Source organism: Cydia fagiglandana, chromosome 26, assembly GCF_963556715.1.
Source record: "Cydia fagiglandana chromosome 26, ilCydFagi1.1, whole genome shotgun sequence".
NCBI lineage: Eukaryota > Metazoa > Arthropoda > Insecta > Lepidoptera > Tortricidae > Cydia > Cydia fagiglandana.
Window position 1 is genome coordinate 5803773 of NC_085957.1, and position 16225 is coordinate 5819997.

The 16225-nt window shown below is 41.3% G+C and overlaps 2 protein-coding genes across 2 annotated transcripts; one reads left to right on the forward strand and one right to left on the reverse strand.

The window, feature by feature from the left end:
• Nucleotides 1–4282: 4282 nt before the first annotated feature.
• On the forward strand, nucleotides 4283–12679 carry LOC134677490 (E3 ubiquitin-protein ligase RNF220). Its single transcript, XM_063535972.1, has 8 exons — nucleotides 4283–4919; nucleotides 5351–5554; nucleotides 6296–6427; nucleotides 7692–7763; nucleotides 7970–8122; nucleotides 8686–8751; nucleotides 9579–9653; nucleotides 11379–12679. The coding sequence occupies exons 1-8, from the start codon at nucleotides 4548–4550 to the stop codon at nucleotides 11469–11471; spliced, it is 1167 nt and encodes a 388-aa protein (XP_063392042.1). The 5' UTR covers nucleotides 4283–4547; the 3' UTR covers nucleotides 11472–12679.
• A 370-nt stretch (nucleotides 12680–13049) lies between these two features.
• On the reverse strand, nucleotides 13050–16093 carry LOC134677522 (dynein axonemal light chain 1-like). Its single transcript, XM_063535988.1, has 5 exons — nucleotides 15870–16093; nucleotides 15486–15597; nucleotides 15001–15147; nucleotides 14390–14560; nucleotides 13050–13617 (listed from the first exon to the last, which is right to left on the reverse strand). Exons 1-5 carry the CDS (start codon nucleotides 16022–16024, stop codon nucleotides 13564–13566), a joined length of 639 nt encoding a protein of 212 aa, XP_063392058.1. The 5' UTR covers nucleotides 16025–16093; the 3' UTR covers nucleotides 13050–13563.
• Nucleotides 16094–16225: the final 132 nt, after the last annotated feature.

Consider the following 16225-nt stretch of genomic DNA (forward strand, 5'->3'; position numbering starts at 1 on the left):
TGCCCGCCAAGAAGAGAGATGACAAGACAGACGGACTCGCACCAGTACTGAGCCAAGAGCTTCAGCCAGTCCAACTCGTTGAAGCTGCACGTGCGCACCGTGCACCTCAAGATGCCCGCCAAGAAGAGAGATGACAAGACAGACGGACTCGCGCCAGTACTGCGCCAAGAGCTTCAGCCAGTCCAACTCCCTGAAGCTGCACGTGCGCACCGTGCACCTCAAGATGCCCGCCAAGAAGAGAGATGACAAGACAGACGGACTCGCACCAGTACTGCGCCAAGAGCTTCAGCCAGTCCAACTCGTTGAAGCTGCACGTGCGCACCGTGCACCTCAAGATGCCCGCCAACAAGAGAGATGACAAGACAGACGGACTCGCGCCAGTACTGCGCCAAGAGCTTCAGCCAGTCCAACTCCTTGAAGCTGCACGTGCGCACCGTGCACCTCAAGATGCCCGCCAAGAAGAGAGATGACAAGACAGACGGACTCGCGCCAGTACTGCGCCAAGAGCTTCAGCCAGTCCAACTCCCTGAAGCTGCACGTGCGCACCGTGCACCTCAAGATGCCCGCCAAGAAGAGAGATGACAAGACAGACGGACTCGCGCCAGTACTGCGCCAAGAGCTTCAGCCAGTCCAACTCCCTGAAGCTGCACGTGCGCACCGTGCACCTCAAGATGCGCGCCAAGAAGAGAGATGACAAGACAGACGGACTCGCGCCAGTACTGCGCCAAGAGCTACAGCCAGTCCAACTCCCTGAAGCTGCACGTGCGCACCGTGCACCTCAAGATGCCCGCCAAGAAGAGAGATGACAAGACAGACGGACTCGCACCAGTACTGCGCCAAGAGCTTCAGCCAGTCCAACTCGTTGAAGCTGCACGTGCGCACCGTGCACCTCAAGATGCCCGCCAACAAGAGAGATGACAAGACAGACGGACTCGCGCCAGTACTGCGCCAAGAGCTTCAGCCAGTCCAACTCCTTGAAGCTGCACGTGCGCACCGTGCACCTCAAGATGCCCGCCAAGAAGAGAGATGACAAGACAGACGGACTCGCGCCAGTACTGCGCCAAGAGCTTCAGCCAGTCCAACTCCCTGAAGCTGCACGTGCGCACCGTGCACCTCAAGATGCCCGCCAAGAAGAGAGATGACAAGACAGACGGACTCGCACCAGTACTGCGCCAAGAGCTTCAGCCAGTCCAACTCGTTGAAGCTGCACGTGCGCACCGTGCAGCTCAAGATGCCCGCCAACAAGAGAGATGACAAGACAGACGGACTCGCGCCAGTACTGCGCCAAGAGCTTCAGCCAGTCCAACTCCTTGAAGCTGCACGTGCGCACCGTGCACCTCAAGATGCCCGCCAAGAAGAGAGATGACAAGACAGACGGACTCGCGCCAGTACTGCGCCAAGAGCTTCAGCCAGTCCAACTCCCTGAAGCTGCACGTGCGCACCGTGCACCTCAAGATGCCCGCCAAGAAGAGAGATGACAAGACAGACGGACTCGCGCCAGTACTGCGCCAAGAGCTTCAGCCAGTCCAACTCCCTGAAGCTGCACGTGCGCACCGTGCACCTCAAGATGCCCGCCAAGAAGAGAGATGACAAGACAGACGGACTCGCACCAGTACTGAGCCAAGAGCTTCAGCCAGTCCAACTCGTTGAAGCTGCACGTGCGCACCGTGCACCTCAAGATGCCCGCCAACAAGAGAGATGACAAGACAGACGGACTCGCGCCAGTACTGCGCCAAGAGCTTCAGCCAGTCCAACTCCTTGAAGCTGCACGTGCGCACCGTGCACCTCAAGATGCCCGCCAAGAAGAGAGATGACAAGACAGACGGACTCGCGCCAGTACTGCGCCAAGAGCTTCAGCCAGTCCAACTCCCTGAAGCTGCACGTGCGCACCGTGCACCTCAAGATGCCCGCCAACAAGAGAGATGACAAGACAGACGGACTCGCTTTAGATAAACTAGAATAAATATTGAAATTATTAATAACAAATCTTCAAATGCCTCGGTTTTTTTTTTACATGTTAAGGTTTTCTTTTGTGCAATAAAGCTTTAATAAGTCCTGATTTAACTGCTAGAAAAGTTAGGAAATTAGAGACGCTAGGTGTCGACTACGAAAATAGCTCGCGTTCTGGTAAGAAAACTGATGTATGGAGTTAGCACTCTCTCTTTACTTATATTTCTCTATCTAAGGTATTTACGTTTTACGAGCACCGATGCAAATTATTTCGTCTAGTTCCACGCAACAATTTTGTTTATTTTAATAAATTTTACACATGAACATAAAATGACCCAGTAATGGGAACCATAATAGCAATGTTTAATGTAGTTTATTTTGATCGTATAATAAATTGCATGAGACTTTTATTGCTGAAAAAAAGGACTTTTCAAAAACGTTGTCAAAATCATATTGTCCTCTCCTACAGCACTGCTGCGTGCATGGGCTCGAAACGAAATTGTCAGTACATTGGCAGAGCCCTATTGCTTTCCCTAGTAATAGCCCTTTTCACACATGTTGTAATCCTACCCGTCAATAGTTTCATTACAAACGGTATTTCTTGTGTTTGGATTTAGTTATTGCAGAGTATTATCATATAAAATTAAATTACATTAGTATAAGCATGAAATATTAGTAATTTTTAAACTAAAACATTATTTTTGAACAAACGCGAAAACCTCAAAAAATGGTCTCACTAGACGAAAACATATGCATGGGGGCTCGTATACCTAATTATATTTCGAATCCTTGTCATATTGCAACTATGGAATTATATATGTAGTTTTTAGGGTTCCGTACCCAAAGGGTAAAAACGGGACCCTATTACTAAGACTCCGCTGTCGGCGCTGTCCGTCTGTCTGTCACCAGGCTGTAACTCATGAACCGTAATAGCGTATAGCCTCCTCCACACTCGTGCGCGAATCGCGGCGCGAAGCCGCGAACGCAAGTGTGGCGTCGATTTTCGCAGACAGCGAAATCGACTCCACACGCGTTCGCGGCTTCGCCCGCGATTCACGCGCATAGTCTGGAGGGGGCTTAACAGTTGAAATTTTCACAGATGATGTATTTCTGTTGCCTCTATAAGAACAAATACTAAAAACAAAATATTTTTTTTTTAAGAAGGGACATAAAAGATCACATTTGTTCTATGAGATACAATAAACGTGATTTTTTTGCGTAATGGTACGGAACCCTTCGTGCGCGAGTCCGACTCGAACTTGGCCGGTTTTATAATTATTGTCTCCAGAAAAGTATTTTCACAAATGTTTACAAATAGAGCAGCAGAAGTACCTAAACCATTTTGTGTAGATCTTTTTGAGAAAATTGTTTGCGTATTTTATATATCTGCTGCTGGACAACAAAAGTTTTGTAAAATTAATATTATAATATTTATAATAAAATTTACTTTGAAATTAATCTCTCAATGCATAATATAATTGTAAATTATTGAAATTGTAATTATTTTTAAACTACATAAAATTATTTGAACTTAATACCTATGTCTTTTATGTACAACATGTCTTTCCCGTACACATCAATTATATTCGAGATATATGGAAACCGTGAGCATCTTGTCAACTAGTAGTACCGCTAAATCAACTACTAGACGTTATAGATGTCGACTACAAAACAACTCGCAAATCCACCAAACTCGCAACTCCAAAAATGTAAGGAAATCTGTTAACAAAAAAGGAATGTTTCTTAGAAACTTTCTGGAACATTTTGGGAAATATGGTGGAAGTTGTTCAGCTTCATGTACTTTACCAGCATACCAATTTTTATAGAAATCTAAGACGTGATCGAAATGTACAGACTTTGAGAATTGCTCATGAAGTAACGAAACGCTAGCTGACAGCTATATTTTTTTTAAAACAATTATGGCTTGGATGCGAGTGCTTTAAGCCAAGTAGCTATCAGACGCAGAGGCGTTTTAACGTGAAACAGTGTTGATTGATGCCATAACTAAAGGCCGTAACAGATTGCCGCACCGCATCGCGAACTTGGTGCGCCGCACCCATAAGTGAAAGCGAGAAAGAGATCTTACTCTCACTTATGGGTTATGGTTCTGGTCTTCTGGTGCACCAAGGCAGGTTGCGGTGCGGTGCAGTAGTCTGTTACGGCCTTAAAACGTAGTCGTAATTAATGTTTGCGATTACATTTACAAGTAATAATATTGATTAATTATTATTATTTAATGCAAGTTTTTAAACTGATTATTTCAAAAAACCTATAAATGCTACAAATGAAAGAAAACATGATTGATCTTTATTGTGTCACAATGTCACACTTGTTTCCATTTAAAGCAAAGTGAAATACCCCTCTTATAATCTCCTCAATGAAAATAGTAAACGAACTATTTATTTATTGTTGTTGATATCTATTACGTACTCAAATTACAATAATTACGCCAAAAATGACTAGAAGAAAAGTGGTCGCAGTTAAATCGAAGTTCCATATAACGAATAAACTAATTTAATTCGACTTTTATTCCGCGTAATCTCTGATGCATTTAGATTGAAGTGTACCTATCCGCAATAACAAAACTGTGAACTGAAATGTTACCCGTTTTACTTTTTAATAACATGGAAGGGAGTTCTAATTCGCTAAATAACAACGGTAATAACGCTTTCGGACAGTTATACGACGATAATGTGATTTTAAATTCGGTTAGGAGTCGTAAAAAGGTCTCGGAGACGGCTAGTTGTCCAGTTTGCAGTTGTACTATTAGGCAAGGTGAACTGGAGTCACATTTGAACTTAGAATTGGATCGGTTGTATAAGCTTTCAAATGGTGTGAATAAGAGGAAACTGAGTGTAAACAGTTCAAGTAATAGTAGCTTTAATCCTTTGCCTGGATCGAGTACGGAAGAAGTGCCCGACGACCAGGAAGTGGACGTGTCGGGATGCCCGGGAAGTGATGTTTATCAGGTAAGTTTGAATTTTTAAAGCTAATATACTTATAAATAAGCTAAACTTTGTAAATTTTGGGAAGGCAGTTCATGTACAAGCTACTTATAGTTTGTTTAGAAAACAGCTGCCCTGCTAAGCCAATTAGAGGTATCTCTAATGAAAATTTAATGCAAACATATACCCCACATTCTGTATATGAAAATTCCATTTTCAACATCATTTGTTTTTGAGATATTGCTATATTGTGTTCCCCTGAGTTTCAGAAACTATTGTTGAGTTTTTAGTGTTCCATACAAAACTTTATTCATGGAACACTTATTTGATTTGTAACCTTTTGTTATTTAATAAAAATTAAAAATGAATTTTTTACACAGGGCCTCACAAGGTTATCTATCATCAGATACATATAATTTTTCTCAAGTATTTTAACAAACATTTAAACATTCCAGCGAGTCCACTCTAACCGCCTCCGGCGCCTCCGTGCCAGACGGCGAGGCTCCCCTCCCCCAGCCACGGGCGAGTGCCCTGTCTGCAACGTCAACATGCCTACGTCGAAACTGCAGAGGCACGCCCTCCGCTGCCTGAAGCGGACGGGGGCAGCTATAGATGAAGACTTGCCGGATTCCAGCTCTGATGAGAGCATTGATGTTGAGGTTATTATTTAATTTTTTGGATATTCTAAACTGGACTGGGTTATGTGACTTTTTTTCTTTGTTCAGCCCTGGGTACTTACTGGCCTCTAGCGAGTCTATTTCTAATTGTATTAAAGAAAGTCCCTCTTTCTTATAAATACAGTCGCTTTATGTCATAATTTCTTAGCAAGGCTTATCCTGTGTTGAATCTTGTGTTCGTTTTGAAGTGGTGTTGTTAATTGGTTGTGTATCTGTTTTTGCTCCATTCTTGTTTTTGGCCAAAGCTTCCTTGATATTTCCTGTTCAGTTCTTTAAATTCCTATGTTAGCCATGTGTGAAATAATGTATACTGTAACAGTGTGTGACTGTGGTATACCTATTGAACAACTTTAAATACATTACCTACTCTGCATAACTTTGAATCGTCTCTGACAAAGATAAAGATATTAGCACTGTCACAGAATAAATAATAGTACTAGGTACAGAAGACTCACTCTCTAACAAAATGCGTCTGTTACGATCAGCACAGATATGGTCGCTAAGTGGCGACAGGCCGACAGCGCCACGCGCGGCTTATGGCTTTCCCCAAAATTGGGGCAGAATGGATGTACTTTTAGCTACCTGTAGCAAAGCGACGAAATCGCGGAGTGAGCCACGCCTGGCACTGTCGAGAATGCATATCGTTAGATTGTTACTGCTGCGAGATGATTCTCTACTTGTATAGTCTGCCTACTCTTGGGTGAAGTGTTGTCGTGTTTGCAGAACGACTCGCCGGGCGGGTTCGGCGCGGAGTACCAGTGGTGCGGCGAGTGGCGCGTGCGCGCGGCCGCGCTGCAGCCCGCCGACGCGCGCCGCGCCACCTGCGTGCGCCGCGAGGACCACGACCAGGCCCTGGTGAGTGTACTCTATACACCGAGTATGCGTGCCGTGTCACCTCGTGTTGTAGAACGACTCGCCGGGCGGGTTCGGCGCGGAGTACCAGTGGTGCCGCGAGGACCACGACCAGGCCCTGGTGAGTGTACTCTATACACCGAGTATGCGTGCCGTGTCACCTCGTGTTGTAGAACGACTCGCCGGGCGGGTTCGGCGCGGAGTACCAGTGGTGCGGCGAGTGGCGCGTGCGCGCGGCCGCGCTGCAGCCCGCCGACGCGCGCCGCGCCACCTGCGTGCGCCGCGAGGACCACGACCAGGCCCTGGTGAGTGTACTCTATACACCGAGTATGCGTGCCGTGTCACCTCGTGTTGTAGAACGACTCGCCGGGCGGGTTCGGCACGGAGTACCAGTGGTGCGGCGAGGAACACAACCAGGCCCTGGTGAGTGGACTATACAGCAGCGATCCGCAACCTTTTAGCAGTCAAGGGCCACATAGTAGTTAAGACGAAACAGGAGCAGAGTTTTAAATATTTTAGTTAAATATACCCGTCTCGCTAACGGAAGCGGCTCCTAAAACTAGTGCGATAAGGCGAAAAATCCCGCGTAAAAATCTCAAAAATCGAGGTTTCGTACTCGACTGTTTCCTCCTCCAAAACTTAACCAATCCTAACCAAACTTGGAAATCCAAGTGATTATGAAATTATCTGTGTCGGACCGTTTTGCTTTTTTGGCTAATTGATATAAGTTTTGAATACTACGCCTCTCATTGCGGCATAGTCAATTTGGCCATATTTGAAGGGCTCTAGCGCCTTAAAAAACAAAAATATCAAAAAAAGTAAAACGGTCCGACACAGATATTGACAATATTAATCTGTGTTGAAAAAATCATTGCTCTAGCATCAAAACCCACGGAGGAAACAGTCGAGTACGTTTGTATGGAAAAACGACCACTCTTGTTGGCTCTTAACGAAGTTGATGCGGGCCGCACTTTTAATATTTATGACTTTAACGAAAGATAATATTCTCTTTGCTTTAACAGACATTGTCGTTTGTCAATATTACATACAAAATAGCCAGGGAGGCTCGCGGGCCGCAAGTGAGAGGTTCACGGGCCGCCTGTTGCCGACCGCTGATATACAGGTTTCTTTTTGAGCAGTTCGCCATACTGTAACTAATATAATGCGAAAAGTCCCCAAATAAATCTTAGTGAAATAAAAATTGTATTTCTTTTCATATTTTTCAATTTATAGCCACTTTTTGAAATCCGAATATTTAATTTTGCAGGTTGTAGACGGTGATGAGGACACGGAACTGTACGGACCACCTCAATACTCGCCTTCGAGAATAGCACCTGACGTAAGTTTAAAAGTGTCGTTTTTCATTCTTCATCTTAAGGCAAAAGTGGACGACCAGCAAGAAATAGCCTTTTCATACAAACATAGACCTCATTTTCCTCTCTTATTGTATTTTCATTCTTATGTTTCTACTTGAAATAAAAACAAAAATATTTTCAAAAATAATTTAATTTGTTCTAATACTTCTATATGAACTTGATATTACAGGCAGAGATCACTCCACCAGAACAACCGTCCGAGGATCACCCGAGCTCGGAGAACGGGATCACAGAGAGAGTTGTCTCCGATGTGCACATTAGCTTCACCGACCCGGAGCCGGTGCGGGACAAACCGAACGGGCTGGTGGAAGCCAGTGCGGAGGTAATCATTGCAACTAGAGATGCACCGGATATTCAGTTACTATCTGGTCTCCGGCCATTATTTTAAAATCCGGCCGGATACAGGATAGGGGCTAACTATCCGGCGGATACAGGATAGGGGCTTACTATCCGGCCGGATACAGGATAGGGGCTTACTATCCGGCCGGATACGGGATAGGGACTTACTATCCGGCCGGATACCGGATAGTGGCTTACTATCCGGCCGGATACAGGATAGGGGATTACTATCCGGCCGGATACCGGATAGAGGCTTACTATCCGGCCGGATACAGGATAGTGGCTTACTATCCGGCCGGATACCGGATAGCGACTTACTATCCGGCCGGATACCGGATAGTGGCTTACTATCCGGCCGGATACAGGATAGTGGCTTACTATCCGGCCCTATACTGGATAGTAACAGGCTTGATTTTGGCTTAAATTAATTAATTTCTTCAATTTTAACATGAATGACACATAATTATCAATGTCGTGTTAATATTAGCGCATAATTAAAATGGTTGAAATATTCGAGTCATGTTTTTTTTATTTTTTTGTTGACAGACTAGAATACAAGCATTGAAAGCCAGGATAAGAGACTTAGAAAGAAAACAGAACAGCGCTTCAGAAGTAAGTAGTAGTCTGTCCTTAATAATCCAGTAATTTTGTCGAATTTTATAACCGGGCTCTTGCGTCCAAGGCTCAGGGCTATAACCGCGAAAATCGAAGTTCGCTAATTGCGGGGATTTTTCTCTGTCACTCTAATTACGCCTTCGTTGGAGTAAAAGAGAAAGATCCCCGCAATTTGCGAATTTCGGTTTTTGCGGTAGCCGCTCAGAACCGGTTTTTTTAAATCCCAGAATAGCCCAATATTTCGAATTATTTTATGGTTTTTACGAGGGACTTCATAATGTATTTCGGTAACAATCTCGTATTATTAGATTGTCCCATTAAAAATGAATTAATAAACTAAAGAACGTAATAATACCGGTATTTTGCAAGCTTTTATTTAGTTTCACCTGACCGTTGTCTGTAATCAAATCTTGCAAGTTAAATTTGATCCACTTCCCGGTGGTTGATGGATCGGAATATTGAGCTGAAATTTTGCATGCATGTATAAATCAGATGACAATGCAATATTATGGTACCATCGAGCTGATCTGATGATGGAGACAGGAGGTGGCCATAGGGACTCTGTGATAAAACAACGCAACCTAATTGTGTTAGGGGTTTTTAGAATTGTCTCGAAGAGTATTAGTTGTCTGTCGTAAGAAAAGTACAGTCAGTGATAAAAGCTTGTACCAAAAATGAAATATTTGCCAAAAACTTATTGTATGAAGAAAAAGCCGGCTCCAAGCCTCGCTTGCGTCAAATCCGGTAGTTTGCCCAAAACTGGTTTTAGTTCTGTACTCCTTAAGGTTATTTTTGTTTGTTTGATTGATTGTGTGTGTGTGCAGGCCAAGTGTCTTATCTGCCTCGGGGCGTACACGTCGCCCGCTGTCTCCATACAATGCTGGCACGTTTACTGTGAGGTAAGCTCTCATTCACTACTTATAGCACAAAATAAATAATAGTACTAGCTACAGAAGAGTCATTCTCTAACAAAACGCGTCTGTTACGATCAGGACAGATATGACCGCTAGGTGGCGACAGCGCCACGCGCGGCTTATGGCTAGCCACCAAAATTGGTGGGGAACGGATGTACTTGTAGCTACCTGTTGCAAAGCGACGAAATCACGGAGTGAGCCACGCCTGCTTATAGTAAGCAGAGGTATAGTCTGGTAAACTAATTTGAATTAGAAAAAGTTGGCAGGGCGTTGCCAAGGGGGGTGTCAGGCGCCGAGCCCCTCTCCCTAAAGCCTCCTCCACACTCGTGCGCGAATCGCGGCGCGAAGCCGCGAACGCGAGTGTGGCGTCGATTTTCGCGGACAGCGAAATCGACTCCACACTCCACACGCGCATAGTCTGGATTGGGCTTAAGATAATAAAAATTGTAACTAAATGTATCCTCTTGGCTATAGGCTATATAAATCCCCCCTACCCCAAATTGGTTAGCCAGACACAGTAGGGTTGTCACAGACTTACACACCGACACAAACATACCAAACATTTCAAATAAGATGTTAGCCCTGTAAGTAGTACCGAGCTACTAAATGGCGATGTATGCTGCTCGGGTGCGCGCGACCCACCTCGCACCCCGCACGATTACCCTGCGACGACGACTTCGTCGAATGACTGTATTGTTTTATAGACTATGTTATAGGTAGGTACCTATACTCTGTATCTTTTTAGGTATTTAAATAAAAGTAAACAATTTGAAATTTTCGGGTAGTTATAACATTTATGGGTTAACCAACCAAATACAAAACCGCCTGGATCAGTCACTGAACGACCTGACTTAACTCGACCTACATTATTTGATCGTGTAACGTTTTCATCTACCCTCAACTGGCTTAAGGAGCCATTTGAGGGTAGATCTCGTTTACTTTTATTTAATACCTAAAGATACAGACTATAATCACAGAATAGTACTACCGTACAGAAAGGACACTTCCTATAAACCCGAAGTTTTACAGCGATTAAGGGTCAAATCTAATCTATAGCACTATCCCTTTCTGCTATTTAGGGTTGTTAAAATTCAAGTGATTATCTTATCTGTGGTCGTGCACGCACAAGGAAGTCAAGTGGTGCCAACCCTAATAATTGCTCGGAGCAATGCTGAGCCGTACGGAGCCGAGCTCGACCGAAGTCAGGAGTGTCTCCCCACTTCTACAGGGTGATTCATGAGACGTGAGCAGGACTAATCCTGCACACTCAGTAGCTGATAATTGATCGATCACCGTCATATTTAGGTGAAACAACCACACTTTTTCCTATTTTTCAACTTTTTGGTGAGGGCAAATTTAATTCTCTACAATCATGGTCACCCTACAAGACCTAATTAATAAACATAAAACCTCTTTTACGAAGAAAATAAAATGTCAAACCTGAGTGAGATACGAGTTTTCAAAAGTAACCAGACCGTGATGACAGTGATGACATTCAATTTGACACAGAATATCGGTAGTTTAGTATTCTAATGTTAGGGTGACCAACCATGTCGTAAATAAATTAATAACTTTTTTTTCAACACGACTAGAAAATTAAAGTTAACCTCACTAATACTGATAGGAAACAGTTGCTTATAATTTACGAAATGCGCAGTGCTAGTCCTGCTCATGTCTCCTGAATCAGCCTGTATAATCTTGATTTTCCAGGTATGCTGGCTGGAGTCACTCAAAGCTAAGAAGATATGCCCTCAGTGCAACGCCATCACGACCGCACAACACTTAAGGAGAATCTACATGTGAACATTTTGCTTTGTCCGAGTTTATTTCTGTGCACAATATTATAATTATCATTATTTGTAATCCATACGCAAAAGAGTTACGAAACATGTGAGGGGCAACTATTATTATTTGGTTTAAGCGGTTAAAGACCTAATGACCTCAAAAAAATGCCTTAAAATCAGTGATCACAAGATTTTAAGGCATTTTCTGAGGGTTTACATTATCAGTGTTTCATATCCCATTTACAAAAATTACGGTTCGATCGGCTAATTTAATGCCGAATCATCCTGAAATTTATTCTGAAATTGGGACAATCATTCTGTAATTTTAGTACCTGGAACATATAATCTGGCAAGACAACTTTGTCAGTAGAAGAAGGGGGCAAATTTTATGCGCTAAGGTTTTAGTTTAACATACGGTGCAACGGAACAATTTCGACTGTGGGGTAATTTCAACTAATCGAAATATCTTCCATGTTTTACATTATTACCTAGTGACATATATGTCCAGATAGCGAAAACAATGTGTTGTGTGAGACTAGGTAATAATGTAAAACATGGAAGACATTTCGAGTAGTTGAAATTAACCCTGCAGTCGAAATTGCCTCGCTGCACCTTATACAAATTGTGAATTTAGCGCCTTTTTCTACTGACAGAGTATAAAAACAACGTTTAAGTAATTTTGCTTCTCCAACCTATAATTTTGTACAATAGAGTGTGCTGGTTTTGCTCAAAATCCATTATAAAATTGACCGTAGTTCTGTAGAAAGCGACCAACTTTTTATTTTTGTCAAAGTGACTTACACCCTAACTCATTAGCATTGGTCGCTTTCTGCAATGATAGAAAAATTTAGTTGGTCGTTTTCTGCATAACTATGGTCAATTGAGTTTTCGTCAAAAGTCTGATTATTATTAATTGCCGCCCGATAAAAAACATAATAATGTAAGTTAATTAATGGTGAAATATTTATGCATGTCAAATGTTTTTTTTATTATGGCCCACAAGCCTAAACTACAAGAGACATAAAATTGTAACTTTTGCCAAACCACGTCTAATTCTTAAAGGAAATCCAATTTATTTGTATTGACAATTATTTATTTGATTTAATGTTTTTTTTCCCTAATAAATAAGTCCTATTGAAGTATATGGTATAATGAAAGCCTTCTGTGAAGATAATATGTACAATAAGTAAGATTAAGCTAAAGTTGTAAATAAAAATATTTTTCTTAGTACCATGTTTTATTTAAACTACATATTATAATTTATACAAATTATAGAAATGTTTAAGACAATCGTCATTGAAGCAAATTCACCTACACTAAATATTGTTAAATACTGTAACCATAATAATTAAAAATGTCTTGAAAAAGCTGTCAAACTTGCTAAACCAAAACTATAATGTTATAAGAAATATTATAAGTCACTACAGTTCGTTTTTTTTAGCATTAGAAAGAAGTGGCAAAAACTATTACTTATGAAAGTAGAAGAATATAAATGATCGTATTAGATTCATAATTATTACATATTTGCCATAACTAATTTTTAAAATGTGTTTTTCAATTAAAAGACACATCAAGATTGTTTACCTTATTCCTAATGCTAAAAAAACTAACTATACTGATAAGCTCATCATCCAGTTTCGAAGACCGTCAACTATTGGGAAAAAACCATTGAAAAAACTCATTTATTGTACTCACTATTTGTTTTTTTTAGCATTAGAAATAAGATAAACAATCTTGATGTATCTTTTCATTGAAAAACACATTTTAAAAATAAGTTACGGCAAATATGTAACAATTATGAATCTAATACGATCATTTATATTCTTCTGCTTTCATAAGTAATAGTTTTTGATTTTTAAAAAGCGTTTTTCAATTAAAAGACATGTCAAGATCGCTTATCTTCTTGCAAGTTCTTTCTAATGCAAAAAAAAACGAACTAAAGAGCACACCAGCTGTACTCCAATTATGTATGTTTTTCAACGGCAAAGAGCCTTGCCCAGTATCGAGTGCGTCTATTATTGGTAAAAACATCGTGAATAAATAAGATTCATTGTATTCTGTGTCTTGTAGTAAGAATGTTGTCATAATTATGATCAATGACTATGAGGCAGTTAATCGTTCGTTTCTGCGCTAACTAGCGTTTCTACGGCATCCCCTCCGTCAGGCTGGAAATAAAATAAATATTTATATTTCATTCACTCTTAGACCTATCTTTTGATATTGAATTCCAAAAAGAAAATGGTTTTGGTTCCCTTCCCAGAATAATTGAAAAGAAATTAGAAACCGCGGGAAAAACAAAACACCCGCCATTTTTTATTGCTAGAAATTATCTATGGTACTTTTGATACTGATTTGACGTTTACGCGTATCCGCTTCCGTTATACAATTTAGACTACGGTTTCATTAACCTTTTGCTTGCCCGGTGTTTTGAAAATTAACTATAGTCGAAAGAATAACTGACTACTGTAGTCTTACAAGCCAATTTTGTCAGTAGAAACAAACGGCAAATATAATAAATAGAGTAGCAGTCCTTATCTACTGATGTATTTGTTTGCTAGACTACCCTTGATACTACACAGCCGGCAACAAGACTTCCGAGCAAACTTTACCAAATAAATAAATTAGTAATTATAACTTGGTCAAGCAGATCTTGTCAGTAGAAAAAGGCGGCAAATTTAAAAAATGTAGGCGCGAAGGGATATCGTCCCATAGAAAATTTGAATTTCGCGCCTTTTTCTACTGACAAGATTTGCTTGACCACCTATAAGTATTGCGCCCCTACCAAGGTCAGATGGTAATTTTGCATTGTCGTCAAAGCCATAACAGACTACCGCACCGCACCACTACCTTGATGCGCCGCCCCCATAAGTGAGAGCGAGAAAGAGGCACACCAAGGTCGCACAAAAGGACAATTACTGTTGATATTGCGTGATTTACCTGCATATCGGCAACAGTCAAAGGCGGTTCGTCTTCTCTGAGAACTGTCTCCCCGTCCAGTTTTTTCAAGTTGGGCAGCCTTCTGGCGGCCTCGGCACGCCACGCCTCGAGTTCGCACCCGTCGTACAGAGGATTACCAACGAAAAGCAAGTCTTCTAGTAGAGGAAGTTCCTAATTTAAAAAAAAAAACAGGGTGTTAAAGTTCATTAAATATAAATACATACAAACATCTTACAATACGTACTTATTACATACAATGCTGTGAGATGGATGTACAGCCACATGTATACGTAGAGATTGGCTAAGCATGAAATACACACTTGTGAATTGGACAAGCATATCGACAGAAAACCATAGAAAACACATAACAGGGCTTTAACCGCGAAAATCGAAGTTCGCAAATTGCGGGGTACTTCCTCTTTTACTCCAATGACGGCGTAATTAGAGTGACAGAGAAAAATCCCCGCTATTTGCGAATTTCGGTTTTCGCGGTAGCCCCTAGGAACGATACGGTCAAGATCGTACATCTGAATCTTCTGCCACAAATGCGGGTAGGAATTATGTTCTTTGGATGTACTAGTATGCCCAATATACTCACGTATTACATTTACCTGCAGTTTGTTAAATTCGCTCCACTCTTTCACCAAGTTGTTACTCATGTACAGAACCCTCAGGTTTCTCAATACATTAATTCCTTTTAATTTCTCTATTAAGTTGTAAGAGACCCAAAGTTCTTCTAGTGTGTCCCCTATACACTCCTGGAAAACAAATTTATAATGCATGGATTCACATTTGTACAGAAAGTACAGCCTTTCTGCAAATGTGCTAAGAGAGGGGTGCTGTTCACAGTGTCCACATGGTTGGCAGTTAGAGCACCAAGGTATTTTATTATTCGTATTCGTTCGTGTTTCACTCTCGAGTGTTTCTTGTGTATTGTTGAATCTTGTGAATCTTGTAGGTTTATCTATTTCCCACAATTGTATCGCAAATATAAGATCTAGTTACCGATTCTTTGTTTTGAAAGAGTTACCTTGCTCTGAGCCTGAGATATTATGTCTAGGAATATATTTTTCTCATTTCTAGGGTATTTACTTACCATACCGGCAAATGATTTTATGTAGTTCCTTCCTAAAGAAAGGACACGAAGCTTTTTCAAGCTATTTAACCCAGAAACTTTCTCAATCAAGTTCGTTGAGAGGCTCAACTTTCTGAAAGATAGTTAATTTTTATCAAGCTACTTAATTATTTTAATTATAAAATATATACTCCAACTAAGATGGGAGTTTACCAATTAGTAGAAAAAAGGTATAATATTTGGTATGGGAGATAAAACTTTTACACCTTCAAAATATTTCAAATTTACCGCCCTTATCTACTCACTAAATTTGATTGCCAGACTATAAAAGGCAGACTTAATGCCATGTAGGGCTTTCTCTACCAAGCATGTTTAAGGTCACATTGTGTAAATAAAAAAACTCACTCGCAATTGGTTAGGCAAGACAGAGAGTTATCCATTTTTTCTATCGGTGGCCATTGGAAAATCAAACTAACTTCAGTGGCGGTGGCGGCTTGTTGACCTGTCTTGTCTTCCCACCGTTTGATTGCCTCTTTTATAGTGGTCGCTTTAGCAGCCATTTCCAAGTAACAATAAAAAACTATCGAGAAAAACCATCAAAGTCTTTCAACCTCCTTAGTTACGACCTACATTGACAAAACAAAGTGCCTGTATCTATCTGTCCTTTTCGACTATGTTTTGTCTCGTTTTATCACTAAGTTATAAAAGTAACGATCAATATTTATAACTATTATAAGATTGCAGTTAATCATAAATAAAAA

Bases quoted from the DNA above. Each gene is read 5' to 3' on its own strand.
- LOC134677490 (XM_063535972.1), top strand. From the start codon at position 4,548: ATGTTACCCGTTTTACTTTTTAATAACATGGAAGGGAGTTCTAATTCG. The intron at 8,123-8,685 runs GTAATCATTGCA...TTTTGTTGACAG, and splicing joins TGGTGGAAGCCAGTGCGGAG to ACTAGAATACAAGCATTGAA. The intron at 8,752-9,578 runs GTAAGTAGTAGT...GTGTGTGTGCAG, and splicing joins AACAGAACAGCGCTTCAGAA to GCCAAGTGTCTTATCTGCCT.
- LOC134677522 (XM_063535988.1), bottom strand. From the start codon at position 16,024: ATGGCTGCTAAAGCGACCACTATAAAAGAGGCAATCAAACGGTGGGAA. The intron at 14,561-15,000 runs GTAAATGTAATA...TTTTTAAATTAG, and splicing joins GCGAATTTAACAAACTGCAG to GAACTTCCTCTACTAGAAGA. The intron at 13,618-14,389 runs GTAAATCACGCA...TTTTATTTCCAG, and splicing joins TGACTGTTGCCGATATGCAG to CCTGACGGAGGGGATGCCGT.